The sequence below is a fragment of the Drosophila santomea genome, chromosome 2R (genome assembly GCF_016746245.2).
Source record: "Drosophila santomea strain STO CAGO 1482 chromosome 2R, Prin_Dsan_1.1, whole genome shotgun sequence".
NCBI classification, from domain to species: domain Eukaryota; kingdom Metazoa; phylum Arthropoda; class Insecta; order Diptera; family Drosophilidae; genus Drosophila; species Drosophila santomea.
The window spans coordinates 14445420-14461506 of NC_053017.2; the positions used below are offsets into that span (position 1 = coordinate 14445420).

A 16087-nucleotide genomic window follows, 5' to 3' on the forward strand; every position below is an offset into this window, starting at 1 on the left:
ATTTCGTGTGCTAATTAAGCATTATTTTTTGCGTAAAAAATCCATCACCGAAACCAAGGAAAGACTTGATAAATATTATGGGGACTCTGCACCATCAATTTCAATGGTTAAGAAATGGTTTACTGAGTTCCGTTGTGGTCGTACCAGTACAAGTGATGCCGAACGTTCAGGTCGCCCAAAAGAGGTCGTCATGCCAGAAATCGTCGACAAAATCCATGGAATGATATTGGATGATCGGAGAATGAAAGTGCGTGAGGTAGCTGAGGCTGTAGGCATCTCAACTGAACGGGTACATCACATTTTACATGAATATTTGGACATGAAAAAGCTTTCCGCGCGATGGGTGCCGCGATTGCTCACACACGACCATAAGCGCAACCGTGTGACCATTTCAAAGGAGTGTTTGGCGATGTTCAACCGCAATCCAAACGAATTTTTGCGCCGTTTCGTTACCGTAGACGAAACATGGATCCACCACACCACACCAGAGACCAAAGAACAATCAAGACAGTGGGTTTCTCCGGGTGAACGTGCACCAAAGAAGGCCAAGGTGGGTCTGTCGGCCAACAAGGTCATGGCCACAGTTTTTTGGGATGCACAAGGTATCATTCACATCGATTACCTTGAAAAGGGTAAAACGATCACCGGCGAATATTATTCAGAGCTTTTGGACAGATTCGATATTGATTTGAAGCAGAAACGACCGCATTTGGCGAAAAAAAAAGTGCTGTTCCATCAGGACAATGCACGGGTGCACACGTGTGTAGTCAGCATGGCAAAATTTCATAAATTGGGCTACGAACTGCTACCCCATCCAGCATATTCTCCAGATTTAGCCCCCTGTGACTATTTTTTGTTTCCAAACATGAAGAAATGGCTCGGCGGTAAGAGATTCGGGTCAAATGAAGAGGTCATCACAGAAACAAACGACTATTTTGAGGGCCTTGAGAAAACCTATTATTTGGAAGGAATAAAAAAATTGGAAAAACGCTGGACTAAATGTATAGAGCTAAAAGGAGATTATGTTGAGAAATAAAACGCTTCTTTGACGAAAAAAATATATTTTATTCAAAAAGTCACGGACTTATCAAACGACCCTCGTATCTACCCTCGGATGTGCCCCTTCTGCCTTCTGGCATCCAGAACAAAACAATACTTAAAAGCTTTTGGATTTGGTGTGTCTCGAGCAGATTCGTCTTGCACGCAGATTGAGAATGAAGTGCCTGATTGTGTTCTTTGCAATTGTCGTTGTCCTGGCTTCCCAGGCCACAGGTAAGAATCAGATGGACCCCTCTCACTGTCACAATTTGCTTTATCATTTCATTACTCCACAGCCGGAAATGTGATTATCGGCGGAGTATGCCGGGATTGCAGTCCGCCGGTGGCGGACAACTTGGTGGTCGGTGGCCAAACCTACAGGACGGGCAGGCCGGGCCAGGGAACAGTCTATATTAATTCCCCTGGCGCTTATCCAGGAGCTCTGGGCGCTACATTCCGGCGACCTGCAGCTGGCGACGGACGAGGCGGTGGCATCCAGTATCCGGATGGCTTTAGTGGTCGCCTGCCTGGTGGCACTTACCTTCACAATAAGGATTGCGTGGGCTGCAGCATCAACGTGGGCGGGGATTAATCCAATTATACCGTGCTTAGAACATAAAATACCTCGCATTTTAAATTTTTCTGGCATGAATTCTCAATAAATATTAAATAAATAAATGATTAATAAATTCTTAAAGGATAACCTTTTGTTAGTAAACTTATAGCACTTCGTACAGTATTTTGTTATGGGTTTCATCTGCGTCTTAGCTGGGGATTTAGTTTAAGTTTTGCTTAAAAATCCAATAAAAACTATGAGAAATTTGATTTTGTAGCGTTATTACTTAACACTTCTTTTGAATATATGATGCTATTTTATTAATAATTATACCAGTTACTCGTAGAGTAAAAGGGTGTACTAGATTTGTTGAAAAGTATGTAACAGGCAGAAGAAAGCGTTTCCGACCATATAAAGTACATATATTCTTGATCAGGATCAATAGCCGAGTCAATCTGGCCATGTCCATATGTCCGTCTGTATGAACGTCGAGATCTCTTAAAAGCTAGAAAGTTGGGATCGATCTGCAGAACAACTTTTTGCGACGCTATATATATCGATATTTTTTCACATTTTTGTTAGTTTTTTTGCCACGCCCACTCTAACGCCCACAAGCCGGCAAAAACGGTCAGTGTTGAAATTTCTCTTCGCACTTCCACTAGCTGAGTAACGGGTATCAAATAGTCGTGGAACTCGACTAAAGCGTTCTCTCGTGTTTGCTTTTGTTCTGGAAACCAAAAGTCAGAAGAGACACAACCAAAAATGAATAGATTTGGGATTCACCACAGATAACTCTTGGTAGGCCCCAATCACCAAAAACTTCCCAAAATGCGACGTACGCCTATTTAAGCAGTGGATTTGGACAAATTTGACATCAGTTGAATCCAATCGGTTGCTCAGTGAGAAACCCATCCAGAATCAATATGAAATTCTTCTCCGTCGTCACCGTCTTCGTACTTGGTCTGCTGGCTGTTGCCAACGGTGAGTAAAACTATTTCATATTAGGTTTATAATTATAATTATTAAACTAATGAATTTTTGTTTGTCAGCTGTTCCACTGTCGCCCGATCAAACCCTGATCATCAGCCCGACATCAACTGATTGCTTCTTCCACAATTGAAAGTAGGAAGATTCTTGCCCATGGATTGAGAAAACTTCAAACTGAAACACAATAGTTTTAACCATTTATGCTGAAGTCACACAACCAAATAAATACATAAAAAGAGAGAAAAATGCATTCGCACTAGAAAGGAAAACAAGACAAGTTTTATTTGTGCGTAGCTACCAACTAATGTATTTAAATTTCTTAGAAAAAATATGGAACAGGACTCCGATAAGCTGTTAAAAATGTTATTCCTAATGTGCATAATTAATAGCTTTCATTATAGTCTCTCAATCAATGCTCTCATTTCCTACTGCACTTGAGTCACTCCGATTTTACTATCGACTATATAAGATCTGGTTCCGTAGATCGAGAGCATCAGTTATAGATGTTCGTTGGTCCGGTGTGCAGCTTATAAAACCCGGATCTATTTATTGATAATCAATATGAGATTCTTTACAGTCATCACCGTCCTTGTGCTTGGTGTCCTGTCTCTAGCCAAAGGTGGGTAGAATCTCAAAGATGAATTAGTTGATCCTGTGAATAAACAATCATCTTTTTTGAAGCTGTTCCGCTGTCACCCGATCCAGGAAATGTTATCATCAATGGCGATTGTGTACACTGCAATGTTCGCGGTGGCAAATAGAGAATTGTAATTAAATAAACCCTAGAATGTAAAATGCCTTTTCCAGTTGTAATAAAATAGCATAGAGTCCTCCTTTCTAATATATCTAATATATGGATGTATATAATTTGGATGTTAATAATTTATTGATTTCATCCACGAATATTACAACCGACGCAATCGCTGTTGCGCACCAGGGTTCCGCCGGGATAGCCTCTGGCATCGATTGTGGTTATGCCAGATCCTCCTCCTCCGCCTAAGCCAGATCCGCCCAAATCGATGTACTGACCACCGCGCGACTGGCGTTTGGAACGCCTGCCAATGTACTGACTTCCTCCAGAAGATTGATGCAGTGACCAGCCGCCGGCAAGGTCATCATCATCATCGTGATCCCATGATGGACGACTGTGGGATGGAGGTGCTTTGGAGCTGGACTTGGCTGTGGTCCTACCTCTGCTACCTTTTCCAGTTGTGGGTGGTGGGTAGTTTAATATTAATTAAGTAATTTGAAACGTAAACGAGCAGAGTTTTTGGTGGCGCTTGCTGTGCAGCCATTGCAGTTTCCATGATATATAATGTCTCCATTTTTAATGGTAATTTTGTGAATTTTTCCTTAAATAATAGCAGATATTACAACGGAGATTCGGAAGAATAAAGTTTACAGATAGAACTTACGGGCATATCCAAATTCGATGAGGGAAAAAAGCGCCAGTAGCAGAACCAAAATCGAAAACCACTTCATCGCTGCGACAATTGAAAAGAATCAATGAATGTGATCCCTCAACTGCAACGCTATTTATACAACTGCATCTTCATATCTCGGTAGTGAATAACACGGGAGTAGTAGAAAATGCACAATAATATTTATAAATCATTGGGTTTTCCAAAATCCCCCGCTCTTGATAACCCATCGCACTTAACTGAGCTTTTGGCTCGGTTGAAGTGCAACTCAAAAGCTTCGGCTAACCTGCTTCGCTATTTTGTTAATACATCTACTTAGTTATAGTTGTGATGAGAGCAGCGAAAAAAATAAGAGTGACGTGGGGGAAACTATTTTAAATATTATATTTACTGCATATTATTTTCAAGCTGGTTCATATGGGAATCATATGGGAAATAGAGCTCTATTACTGGACGAGCAATTGATTGAGAGCCCCTGACAAAAATTAAATTCATTAACTTTGCATATTATGTGGAATAACATTTTTAACATCCTGTTTCATATTTTTTTAAAGAAATTTAAATACATTTTTTGTTGGTACACACAGTAAAAACTCGTCTTGTTTTCTTTTCTAATACGAAAGGAAGTGAATTCCTTTCATTTCATGTATTTGTTTGTTTGGTATTACAAATTCAATTTGGGACTTCAGCATAAATGGTTACAACTATTGTGTTTCAGTTTGAAGTTTTCTCAATCCATGGGCAAGAATCTTCCTACTTGCCATTGCTGATGATGCAATCTTCGCAGGCACCGTTGATGATCAGGGTTTGATCGGGCGACAGTGGAACAGCTGGCAAACAAAAATTCAATAGTTTAATAATTATAATTATAAACCTAATATAAAATAGTTTTACTCACCGTTGCCCACAGTCAGAAGACCGAGTACGAAGACGGTGACGACGGAGAAGAATTTCATATTTGTTCTTGATTCGATTGAGATGAACTGATGATTTCGGCTAGTGGAACGGCCACTTATATAGCCGACCATCGGATCGAAAAACCACGCTTATCAGTGATAAGCCACCCATTATGGGAACGTTTTTGGTGATTGATGACTTCTGAAAAACCCTGCCAAGAGTTATCTGTGATAATTTCTAAACCTATTCACCTTTGGTTGTGCCTCTTCTGCCTTTTGGCTTCCAGAACTAAAGTAACTTACTTACGTGTTTTGCTCTGCCGAGATTAATAGTTATAGCTGTATAAGTAGTGCTGCAATTAAGGGATCACATTCATTGATTCTTTTCAATTGTCACAGCGATGAATTGTTTTTCGATTTTGGTTCTTCTACTGGCGCACATTTCCCTCATCGAATTTGGATATGCCCGTAAGTTCTATCTGTAAACTTTATTCATCTCAATCTCCGTTGTAATATCTGATATTATTTAAGGAACAATTCACGAGATTACCATTAGAAATGGTGACTCAGGATCTGACATAACCACCATCGATGCCAGAGGCTATCCCGGAACCCTAATGCGCAACAGCGATAGCCTCGGATGTAATATTCGTGTATTAAATCTATAAATTATTGAAATAAGAAGAAGAACTCTATATTTTGTCAAATTATATACATCCATATATTAGATTTCTTAGAAAGGAGAACTCGATGAATTCTTTGCTATTTTATTACAACTGGAAAAAGACATTTTACATTCTAGGGTTTATTTAATTACAATTCTCTATATGACACCGCGAACATTGCAGTGTACACAATCGCCATTGATGATAACATTTCCTGGATCGGGTGACAGCGGAACAGCTTCAAAAAAGATGATTGTTTATTCACGGGGTCAACTAATTCATTTTTATGATTCTACACACCTTTGGATAAATTGATATTGATTTTTATTAAATAGATCCGGTTTTATAAGCTGCACACCGGTCCAACGATCAATCTACGGAACCAGATCTTATATAGTCGATAGTAAAATCGAAGAATCGGAGTGACTCAAGTGCAGTAGGAGATGAGACCATTGATTGAGAGACAAATAAAACGCAAAATAAAACTGTTTTCTTTTCTATTGCGAAAGGAAGTAAATTCCTTTCTTTTCATGTATTTGTTTTTTTGGCATTATAAATTCTATGTGTGACTTCAGCATAAATGATTACAACTATTGAGCTTCAGTTTGAAGATTTCTCAATCCATGGGCAAGAATCTTCCTACTTGCCATTGTCGATGATGCAACTTTTGCAGGGGCCGTTGATGATCACGTTTCCTAAATCGGGCGAAAGTGGAACAGCTGACAAACAAAAATTCATTAGCTTAATAATTATAAATTTAATATGAAATAATTATACTCACCGTTGGCCACAGCCAGCAGACCGAGTACGAAGACAGTGACGACGGAGAAGAATTTCATATTTGTTCTGGATTCGATTGAGATAAACTGATGATTTCGGCTAGTGGAACCGCCACATATATAGCCGACCGTCGGATTGAAAAACCACGCTTATCAGTGATAAGCCACGCATTTTGGGAAAGTTTTTGGTGATTGGGGACTTCTAGAAAACCCTGCCAAGAATTATCTGTGGTAAATCCTAAACCTATTCACCTTTGGTTGTGCCTCTTCTGCCTTTTGGCTTCAAGAACAAAACGTGGGTTTCACTGCCGAGATAAGGAGTTATAGTTGTATAAGTAATGGTGCAATTGAATTATCACATTCATCGTTTCTTCCCAATGAAGTGGTTTTCGATTTGGACGGCTACTGGCGCTTATTTCCATCGTCGAATTGGGATATGTGGGTGGCATATTATGCACACTATACTATAATATTTACTTTACCATATATGCACCCGAAGTTTTTAGTTTTATATCAATGGAATGGTAAATGTATGTGTCATCTAAATTTATTTATTTTAATTAAATTATCTCAATCCCAAAGACTGAAAATTATGTATTAACTTGTGCACATAAAAAATAAGAGATAACCATTATTCTAAAGTGTCACCGATTTTCTGTTTAAAAATCTCCTTTTAAAAATTGAAAGACAGGAGCTTAAGGCATTGTTCTTTGTGTCCGGGCTGCTTCAGTGTACTAAATTAATAATAGCCAAATTGCAATGTTCTCGTAAATTTGTCGTAAACTCAAGACTGGATCGTAAATCATTTCTGGGGGTCCCGAGGAAAGTTCCGTTTTGGCTTCTGTTTTATGCCTCATTGGTGGAAATATTTCAACAAAAAGGCATAAAAATTGCCATCATATTTGGCTTTACCCGGAACCATGCCTTTCGAACACGTGTTTTTCTCGTTTTTCCTTGCGGCAAAGGCATTTCCACGAACCGCTTTCCGCGTGTCCTGTTTCCTGTGTCCTGTGACCCGTGTCCTTTGTGAGATGTTTTATTGCCAAAGAAAACCGAGCGAAGGCAAACCGCTGTGCGCCTGTAAATGACTCCCCAGGCACCTTTATATTGACTCGTAAAATTGCGACATTTAGTTGTATGTGTGTGTGTGTGGGTGGGGGGAGGGGGTGGTGAGGGGCAAACAATCCAATCCCTAACCGACTTTTTCGGCCTGTTTTTTTGAGGTAGAAAGTCACGGTTTTCTGGGGGGTTTCTCAATGCTTTAAATTTGATTTTTATTTGCTCAGACCGTTGTTACCGGCAAAGGATTTTTTTTATAGCGCACAAAAACTCTTCGTCCTTCTAGTCTTTGATTTAATTCAGCGGAAATTGAGTTTTGGCTAGAACGAAATTGGTGCGCAAAAATATCAAGTGGAGCATGAAAGGAATCAAACACTTGATAGATCTTTGCCACTCCCTTTGTGCGTAATATGAATGTTTTTCTTTTTTCTTTTTGCTGGAGCTTTGATTAATTTCGTTTTCGAGGTATGAAAAATTTAATTGAATTTTTCAAGTGTGCAACCGATAAGGACTCAATTTTTAATAATTACATTCATTTCGTTCGTTTGTTCGTTTCGCTTGCCGACGGCACATTGCGCATACGCACAGTTGCACATGCACATTTTTCGTACGCGGTTTCATTCCTTTATTTGAATGATTTTTTATATAAGCACACCGAGTGAAAGCGGCTTTGCATCATGACTTTTTCCATAATTATAGCGATTGAATGGTGAACAATTTTTTAATGCTTTGTACTACCAATTGTTGATATTCCCTCAACGTTCTTCTGTATGCAATGGAATGTTTGCGTTGATACGAAATCGTAGCGTAAATATTAAATGTCATAAACCCTATAATATTTACACTGATCAACTTTTTCATGTGTGTTAAAAGATAGATAATATGCAATAACATGCTCTTACGTAGTTTAGCTTCACCCAACGAAATACCATTTTCTCATTTATTCCAGCAAATGTCATTGCAACCTAATTACGCACATCGAACTTTCTCCCCATGGGAAAATCAAATTTTGTCAAACACAATGTGCCCGAAACTTTTCGGCCGGATTCGAGGAGCAGGACATGTGGCCAGCAATACCACTGAAGGGGGTCGGTAAACAATTGCCCAGTCACGCCCCTGAGGCAGCCCATCGCATTTTCCACATCCACCAAGAGTACCACCACCACCACCATCACCATCATCACCACTCCACCCCCCCAAGGCCGATCAACTGGTCATTCAATTTTGCAGGACCACCGCCCTTGGGCGCCTGCATTATGCAGCTTACCTCGGACTGATTTCATTTTCGTAATTACCTCACCGACTCGCAGAACGCCCCAAAACGCCCCCACTTCTCTGCAGGCTGCTGCAGTGAGAGAAAATCCCATGTATTCTCAAGCAGTTTCAACATTTATAAGTGCCTTAATATAATATATTTGATTACTGGCAGTATTTCTTATTGCACGCTGTGTGTGTATTACTTCTTTACGTACATAACAAAATATTATTGTAAAATACAATTTAATTTTCGCCAAGTTTTTTTAGCTCCAGAATTTAAGGAATTTTTTTTTTTTTTTTTCATTTTAATCTATAAGTTTACTTACAAATCTAAGCTTAAGCTCCAAAACTATTCAATAAAAGTGATAGGTATAGATAAGCAGATAACTAACCCAGCATATCTAGCTTGGGTTATTAAACGTATGTATTCTTACATATTTTTCAACAGCAATTATTTCGCTCAGTGTCCGGTTACCCTTTGGGTTATCGACAGGTGGCGCACAGAGGGCTTGTGCTCATTGGAGCTGGCTTAACGAGTTGATTAAATGCTGTAATTGATGAAATTGCGAATTGGGGGGATGCAAAGGTGTAAATGATCGGCTTGGAATGCCGCCTGGATAAACATGTCATTGTCGTTAGACGATGCCGGTCGATTGGTTCAGCTGCAAAGTGATTTCGAATGGGCCCAGCCATCATCCCATCCACTCATCCATCCATCCACCCATCCACCCATCCAGCCATCCGACTGTCCAGCGAACCCATGTCTCCTGCTCCTCATTGGCCATCATCAGTGGGCATCAATCAGAGTAGCGCCGGGAATGCGAGCGTATTCATTTCATAAATATTTGCGGCAAGGGTCGTGGCACAACCGACTGCATAAAAGGGTCGCAAAAAAAGGCAAACGAGAAAGGTCGGGATAAAAAATGATTTAAAAATTGAAAGGATTATGGGTGAGCGGCAACGGAGCGCGTTAATGTTGATGCTCGGATACTTGGATGCTTGAATGTTTGGATGTTCGGATGGTGGGATGGTGGAATGGTTGGATGGGTTCCCTTGGGTCGTATGCTGGGGACCTGGGGATGGGTCTGCTGGTATGTGGCTGGTGTCGCTGTCAGTCAAACAAAACAAAACAGGACTGAAACTGAAATCAACGAGTATGCCAAACGGGCTTGCTTTTGTTGGCCAACAATATAATTTGAACAGGAATGAAAAATAAACGAGCCGCACGAGATGTGATTTTTTTTCGACACAGACAGAACAACAAACACAATAACGAAAACAAAAAAATAAAAGGAACATAAAGCGTGCTGTTTTGGTATAAATCAAACGAAATATGTGAACAAAATGGTTTTTTATTTCGATTCGTGAAACCGGAATAGACATACAAAATGTGTGGGCATCCACGGTGGCAGCTAAATGAAAAAAATTACTTATAAAATCTTTAAAAATGAATTGGTTTGTAATTAGTAATAAAAGAATTGTTTCAAATTATTATTATTCCTTATTATTTTTCCTGAAATACACATGACTTATATATTATTTTTCAGAGAGCATCCACTGTACTTACCATTCCATTTTCATTACCTTTCTATTTGTCCTTCCCAATCCTTCCCCTCTGCCAGCCACTGTGCAGTGACGCCTTTTATTTGAACACTAAAACAAAGACACTGAAAACAAATTGGTTATTTTGTACTTAAGAAATAAAAATGTTTGAAAGCAAGTTACTAGAACGTGTTATTGGTTAACTAAAGCATGTCTTAGTCGGATTTTTATACCTGAAAGTAGGCACAATATTTATGGAACTGCAGCTCCTGAATTTTTTGCCGTGTATCCACATGGGTGGACTTTCCTTGGACATTGTGTGCATCTTTATCCCTTGGAACGGACAACTTCTACGGCTGCTGCTGGCAGTTTGCACAACGATAAATGTTATAACTGAGCTGGGGATTTGCAGCTACTGTTCGCTCGGTAGCTCGGGATTTTGGGAGTTTGGGAGTGGAACAGCTGGCGCTTTTTGGCCTGGTCTTGGTCTTGGAGTTGGACTTGGACTTGGATGGGCAAAACTCAATTTATTGTCGGTGGCCGCAAGCAGAGAGAGACTGCCCCTTACACTTGCACCCTTCGCATAAAGCTCCCCGCCAGGACATTATCCATCTATCACATTTTGTGTAGCTCTCTGCTCTCTTTCATCTGCGCCTGTGGCTGTGTTTGTTCGGCTGGCATTTCCACATTTCCCTCGTTTCCACATTTCCACTTTGCTTCAGCATCACCGACGTCGGCAGGACTTTATGATGTCCATTCTCGCTTTTCGGCGTTGACTGCTGAAAATTGAAAATCATAATCGCATCAACTTTCTGCACCGAAAACTTTCCCCGCTGTCTGTGAAAAGTTCTCAAAATTTCTCTGCGACTTTCACCCTCCCATTCCCGAGTGTAGGCAGTGCACAAAAGTCTGAATGCTAGAAAGATAATTTGTTGAGATTAGTTTTACAACACAATGCGTGGGTATGCGGTATGTGGCATGTGGCATGTTAATATATATATGTTTGTGTGTGTGTCCTCCTTGCCGCTGCTGTGTGTCTTGGTTAACCTTTGCTCATTGTGGTTGCCTTTTATCAGACAAACCGACAAGCAAACGACGACTGTGGTTCTGACCAACTTTCGTGCATATAAATTATGTGCAAGTTGATTATAAAACAATGCAAAACTGCCCCAAAAGTTTTCAGCTCAAGTTGACGTTAGCTTTGATAGTTTTCCCTGGACCCACTGAGAGCCACCTTTTCCCAGTGGTTCAGTGGGTGGCACAAATGAAATGGGGGTGGCTCATGAGGTGGCTTACAAAACGGGGTTGGTTTATATTTCATAGAAAATCCATTGTGAGGGAATATCTTTTGTGAATGGAAAAAGGGGAAATATAGTGATTTCCCTTTCAAGACTATTTATTTGGTGAATGCTGTCACTCCTTTTGATTCCACTTTAATTCAATTTGCGAAAGCCATTCAAGGACTTCTACTTACAAAGGCTAAACCTGACTTTCTTTAAGGCTGTCTCAGTCTTATAACTTCATTTAGAAGTATACGTATCTATATATTCATGACAAGCTACTCAAGTTTGTAAACAATACAAAGGAAAGCTTAATGCTCGCAGTGTTTAAGAAAGAGATACTTTACGTTAACTAAAAGTTGCTGGCACCACCTATCACGTTGCCATCTCTGTGTGGCCAATCAGTAGCCAGCAGTGTGTTTTCTACACTAAGTGGTGCTAGCCCCCCTTCCCCCTGCCATTTCAGCTCCACCAAACAGCTGCCCCTGCCCCAAAACCCCCGTAGAAAATTAGCGTCGCTCCGTTGGCCATAAGCCTGTCATGATGTGGCAAGTTGGCAAGTTGGCAAGTCGGTGCGTCTGCCTGCCACAGAACTTGTGGTCTGCTTTGTGCCATGTAATTGTTGATTTTATGCGTACGCCCGGCCATTAACGTGTTGCCTCAATCCAAAAGCCCCAATCCAAAAGCCCCCAAGACCGCCGAGCTGTTGGCCGTGAAAAGCGAAGCGGCAATTAGGCCAGTCACAACTAGCGTGTCCACTGCCATCAAGTTCGGGGATGCGGATGAGGTGGGAAAATTATTGTATCGGATGTGTAAATTTGAGCAGACCATTTCCAGTAATTCCTGCACACGACGGTTGGAATGCAAAGCTACAATTTGCTACAAATGTCAGATATAAGTGTAGCCACTTACAAGTGCAAGCCAAAGTGAAAAGAACAGTTGCAACTATAAGTTAAATGCATCGAATTATATGCTGTATACTTAATATTTCAGTATAAAATTACACACTGTATAATTAATATTTAAATTTAGAATTACACACCCTATATTTAATATTTAATTTTTCAAGCTCGAATTCAAGCTTGCTTATGTATGTTCCAATTTTGTAGATACTAGTACCATAATAGCTCTTGTTATATTATATTTGAAAAGACCCTTAAACAGCACCAAATAAAATCTGTATTTTGTCAAATATCTCATAGATATACGCTTATTCAGCTCAATGTATCATCCTTCAACCAGCACAAGTATTTATAGCCGGTGTCAAGCCCTTAGTTTGCGCCAGTTTTGAGCATCATCAACATCAGTGTCATAAAATTAACATTAAAGTGGCAAAGGGATCATAAAAATAAAAATGAAATCAACGTATTAACTACACAATACACACACACACACAAACCCCACACACACAATCATACTTACAACCCCGCAGTCACTCAAACCATTAGGTCGACGAGGGTGGTGAAGGGGGGGAAACACAAGGATAAGCTGGGCTCACGCCACATGGAAAATGGAAAAGGCAACGAAATAAAATCAATTCAAATAAAAAGCATAAATACGACCACAGGAAATGAAAATGACGACGATGACTGCGGCAGAGCAGCCCAAGGGTGCGTGCCCAAGAAGGACGGCGAGCGGGGTGGGAAGGGGGAAAAGCGGGGAAAAGCGAGGAAAAGCGAGGAAAAGCGGGAAAAAGCGGAAGAGGAGGGGTGGAGCTGGTGGGCGGGCAAACATGTAAGCGCACATTTTACGGCACAAGCATTTTCGCTTAATAAAATGTTAAGTGGGGGAGAAAAAGCGACAGACAAAAAGCAGCGACAGTTGATGAAGGGCAAAGGGAAAGCCAGGGGTGGATATGGGTGGTTGGGTGGCCGAGTGGGTGAGTGGTTGAGGTGGGTGGGTGGCTGGTCCGATGGCCGGGTTGTTGGGTGGTTTGGGTGGTATGGGAAAACCATCCAAAGGACAGACCAACTGACGAAATGACTGACAGTCGCCGGGGGGGGAGAAGTCGAGTCTGGCAGAGGCAGAGTCGTAAAATTATATTTACAACACAAACAAAGCTGTCGACAAGGCGTGGCAGCAGGGGGCGGCATTCGGTGGGCAGAGGGCAAGGGGCAGAGGGGCGTTGCAAAAGGACGATGAAGCTCAACACAATGATAAGCATGAAGCGGATGAGAGACGCACACAGTGCGAAATACTAGGATTCAAAAATTAATTAACATTTTCTCAGCTCAAGTAACTTGCAATAAAATTTGTTGACTTTTTTGAAAAAATTATAGAAATTTACTTTGAAAAAATAAACCGAAGCTTAGAAGGAAATTATTAGGTGCTTCAGCAATATTTTGAATTAAAAAAATGTAGCACTCAAAAACATATTAATAATAAATATTTAATAACCGACTCCCTCATTAAATATTAACCACATATTGAGCGGTTTTATGGGCATTCAAAATTTCTCACAATGCAAGCACAGATAAAACGAAAGAGACAGCAGTGTGCAGAGCGAAAGAGAGGGAGAAGGTAGCGCCAGCAAAAAGGACGACGCTTTGGTCGGTCCCTCGCTTCGTTTGCTTTCACCCGGAGAAAGGGAGAAGCGCAGGGAATGGAATGGAATGGAAAGGAGAGAGGACGAGAAGAAAAGCTGGGGCGAACAATTTCCCGCACTCAAAAAATAACAATGGCGCGTTGAAAATATCCGCTTCCGTTCAGAAAGCTACCAAAAGGAAAATACCCAAGCAGAAAGAGACGGCGTCCGAAAAAAAAGAGGGAGGCGAAAAAAAACAGAGATAGAGCGATGGAGATAGAGTCGTGGCAGCTGGGAATTTTCGGCGGGGGTTTTTCAGCGGGGGCGAATTCGAGGGTGTGCACGTCACACTCCAAGAATTTAATTCAATTTGAGCACAATGAAATCATATTTTGCAACAAAATGTGGCAAAAACGGGGAATGGGCACTGTCAAAATCACAGAGCGCAACGCTTTTCATTTCGTTTTTCACATTTTCCACCCGTCCGTCCACCGGAGTGACCGGCTCAAGGATGAGTTTTTGTCCCGAATATGTTGGCATTAATATTTATTTATCCGCCAGCTGAAGTGGCGCCCCTTTATTATTCATACAGTGTCCTTGGCGGGTGGGGGAGGAGGAGGAAGGTGGCGGTCTTGTTTAAATAGCGCATAAAATAATAATGGCTTCATTAGCATTCCCATTCGAATTCTATTTATTTGCCCAACTTTTCAACGCACATAATTACATAATTTGCTCGGTGCGGGCGGCAGGATATACAATGTAGATATACATACATACATATGCATTTACGAGAATGTATGGCTCAATCGATGTGCAACATTTTTGGCCAGCAACACATACAAACAAACGCCCCTTGGGGATAATTTTCATTTTGGGCAGGCAACACTCTACAGTGACTGGCAGCAAATTGCCAATTTAATTTTGTTTAAAAGTGTGTCTTCAAATATTTATTTGGTACAACCTTTAGGTGAAAATAATGTCACAAAAAATAATAATTATTATAAGTAATATGAATGTAATATTCTAATAGTACAGATGGTGTAGAGTAGGCAACATTTTGTGCCCGCAAGTGTAGCAGGATTTGTGAGGCTTTTTGAGGTCCTCTCGTCCTTTGGCCAGGCACTGAGCCGTAAACTGAGGGCATCCACTGGCAACGGACCATTCCGGAGTGAAATATTGCCAGCATTGACAAATGTTGTTTGCCTGAGCACCCTTGGGCCCAGGACGTGCGTGTCCTTCCAGCACACACACCCCCTTTCTCGGCGCCCACTTCCTGAACTGTGTCCTGTGTTTGTGTGTCAGCAATAAAATGAAAAATATTTGAACTCTTGCAAAAAGCGCACAAGGATATCAATTCCCCAAATGCCTTCGATGTGAGTGTGCGTGCATAGTCAAATCCAACTAGAAATCACAATCACAGCAATAAAATTTAGAGAGCGTGCACGAATGCCAATGGAAAAACAAGGAGCAAACACTTTGCCCAAGTATATTTGGTTGCAGCAGCACAAACAAGTTTTCCGGCAAAGGAAATGCCAGCGAAAAGCGTCGAAGCCGTCTTCACTCGCCAGGAAAAGGATGAAAATATTATGAAACAGGGCTGGATTTAAAGAGGAACCGATAGGGTTACTAACAAAATCATGGCTACAACATGTAATTTAAAGGAGTTTTAAGGACTCCATTTTAGGATGATATTATAGGGAAAAAGGGCATAGTGCACATGGCTCCTAAAAGGCGACTGCAAATTTATTACGCATCACGCCTATAAGTAGGCAACACTTATTTCGGTAATTGTGGTGCAAATGCATGCAATTATTTCTTGGCATTATAAATGTAACAAGGAGCCTAATTAAAGAAATATTTAAACAAATATAATTGTACCAGCTTAGTTAGACTAGGCGCTCCTGATCAGAAACTTAGGCAAAGTGGAATTTATTTGACTTTTGCTTCGACGAGTGCCAAAGGCAACTTTCAAAATGCTGATGACGAATTGAAAATGCCCATGCTCTGCTTTTCTCCCTAAATATGTAAATCTATACATATGTATGTATGTATATTTATACATAGCGAGGATATTTCTTGGCCA

General features: G+C 40.7%; 5 protein-coding genes across 6 annotated transcripts; 2 read left to right on the plus strand and 3 right to left on the minus strand.

The window, feature by feature from the left end:
• Positions 1-1208: 1208 nt before the first annotated feature.
• LOC120446567 (bomanin Bicipital 1) lies at positions 1209-1662 on the plus strand. Its single transcript, XM_039627587.1, has 2 exons — positions 1209-1272; positions 1335-1662. Exons 1-2 carry the CDS (start codon positions 1215-1217, stop codon positions 1628-1630), a joined length of 354 nt encoding a protein of 117 aa, XP_039483521.1. The 5' UTR covers positions 1209-1214; the 3' UTR covers positions 1631-1662.
• Positions 1663-2517: 855 nt separating this feature from the next.
• Positions 2518-3403, plus strand: LOC120446571 (bomanin Short 1-like). Its single transcript, XM_039627593.1, has 2 exons — positions 2518-2575; positions 3263-3403. The coding sequence occupies exons 1-2, from the start codon at positions 2518-2520 to the stop codon at positions 3340-3342; spliced, it is 138 nt and encodes a 45-aa protein (XP_039483527.1). The 3' UTR covers positions 3343-3403.
• On the minus strand, positions 2839-3818 carry LOC120444879 (the record flags this gene model as incomplete). The annotated part of the gene is made up of 1 exon (XM_039624861.2): positions 2839-3818. A coding segment is annotated over one exon (345 nt), but the record flags the coding sequence as incomplete, so codon positions are not given.
• An 857-nt stretch (positions 3819-4675) lies between these two features.
• On the minus strand, positions 4676-4978 carry LOC120446570 (bomanin Short 1-like). The gene is made up of 2 exons (XM_039627592.1): positions 4901-4978; positions 4676-4832 (listed from the first exon to the last, which is right to left on the minus strand). Exons 1-2 carry the CDS (start codon positions 4956-4958, stop codon positions 4756-4758), a joined length of 135 nt encoding a protein of 44 aa, XP_039483526.1. The 5' UTR covers positions 4959-4978; the 3' UTR covers positions 4676-4755.
• Positions 4979-5607: 629 nt separating this feature from the next.
• LOC120446569 (bomanin Short 1-like) lies at positions 5608-6472 on the minus strand. Of its 2 annotated transcripts, none has more exons than XM_039627591.1 (2): positions 6345-6402; positions 5608-5801 (listed from the first exon to the last, which is right to left on the minus strand). In XM_039627591.1, the coding sequence occupies exons 1-2, from the start codon at positions 6400-6402 to the stop codon at positions 5722-5724; spliced, it is 138 nt and encodes a 45-aa protein (XP_039483525.1). In that variant the 3' UTR covers positions 5608-5721. The 2 variants fall into 2 exon arrangements, with proteins under 2 accessions (XP_039483525.1, XP_039483524.1); XM_039627590.1 differs by lacking the exon at positions 5608-5801 and adding an exon at positions 6183-6282 and having other exon boundaries at positions 6345-6472.
• Between the last annotated feature and the right edge of the window lie 9615 nt (positions 6473-16087).

Coding starts and splice junctions, on each gene's coding strand:
- LOC120446569 (XM_039627591.1), bottom strand. CDS start 6,402: ATGAAATTCTTCTCCGTCGTCACTGTCTTCGTACTCGGTCTGCTGGCT. Junction 5,802..6,344: donor TCTGCTGGCTGTGGCCAACG/GTGAGTATAATT, acceptor TCTTTTTTGAAG/CTGTTCCGCTGTCACCCGAT.
- LOC120446567 (XM_039627587.1), top strand. CDS start 1,215: ATGAAGTGCCTGATTGTGTTCTTTGCAATTGTCGTTGTCCTGGCTTCC. Junction 1,273..1,334: donor CCTGGCTTCCCAGGCCACAG/GTAAGAATCAGA, acceptor ATTACTCCACAG/CCGGAAATGTGATTATCGGC.
- LOC120446570 (XM_039627592.1), bottom strand. CDS start 4,958: ATGAAATTCTTCTCCGTCGTCACCGTCTTCGTACTCGGTCTTCTGACT. Junction 4,833..4,900: donor TCTTCTGACTGTGGGCAACG/GTGAGTAAAACT, acceptor TTTGTTTGCCAG/CTGTTCCACTGTCGCCCGAT.
- LOC120446571 (XM_039627593.1), top strand. CDS start 2,518: ATGAAATTCTTCTCCGTCGTCACCGTCTTCGTACTTGGTCTGCTGGCT. Junction 2,576..3,262: donor TCTGCTGGCTGTTGCCAACG/GTGAGTAAAACT, acceptor TCTTTTTTGAAG/CTGTTCCGCTGTCACCCGAT.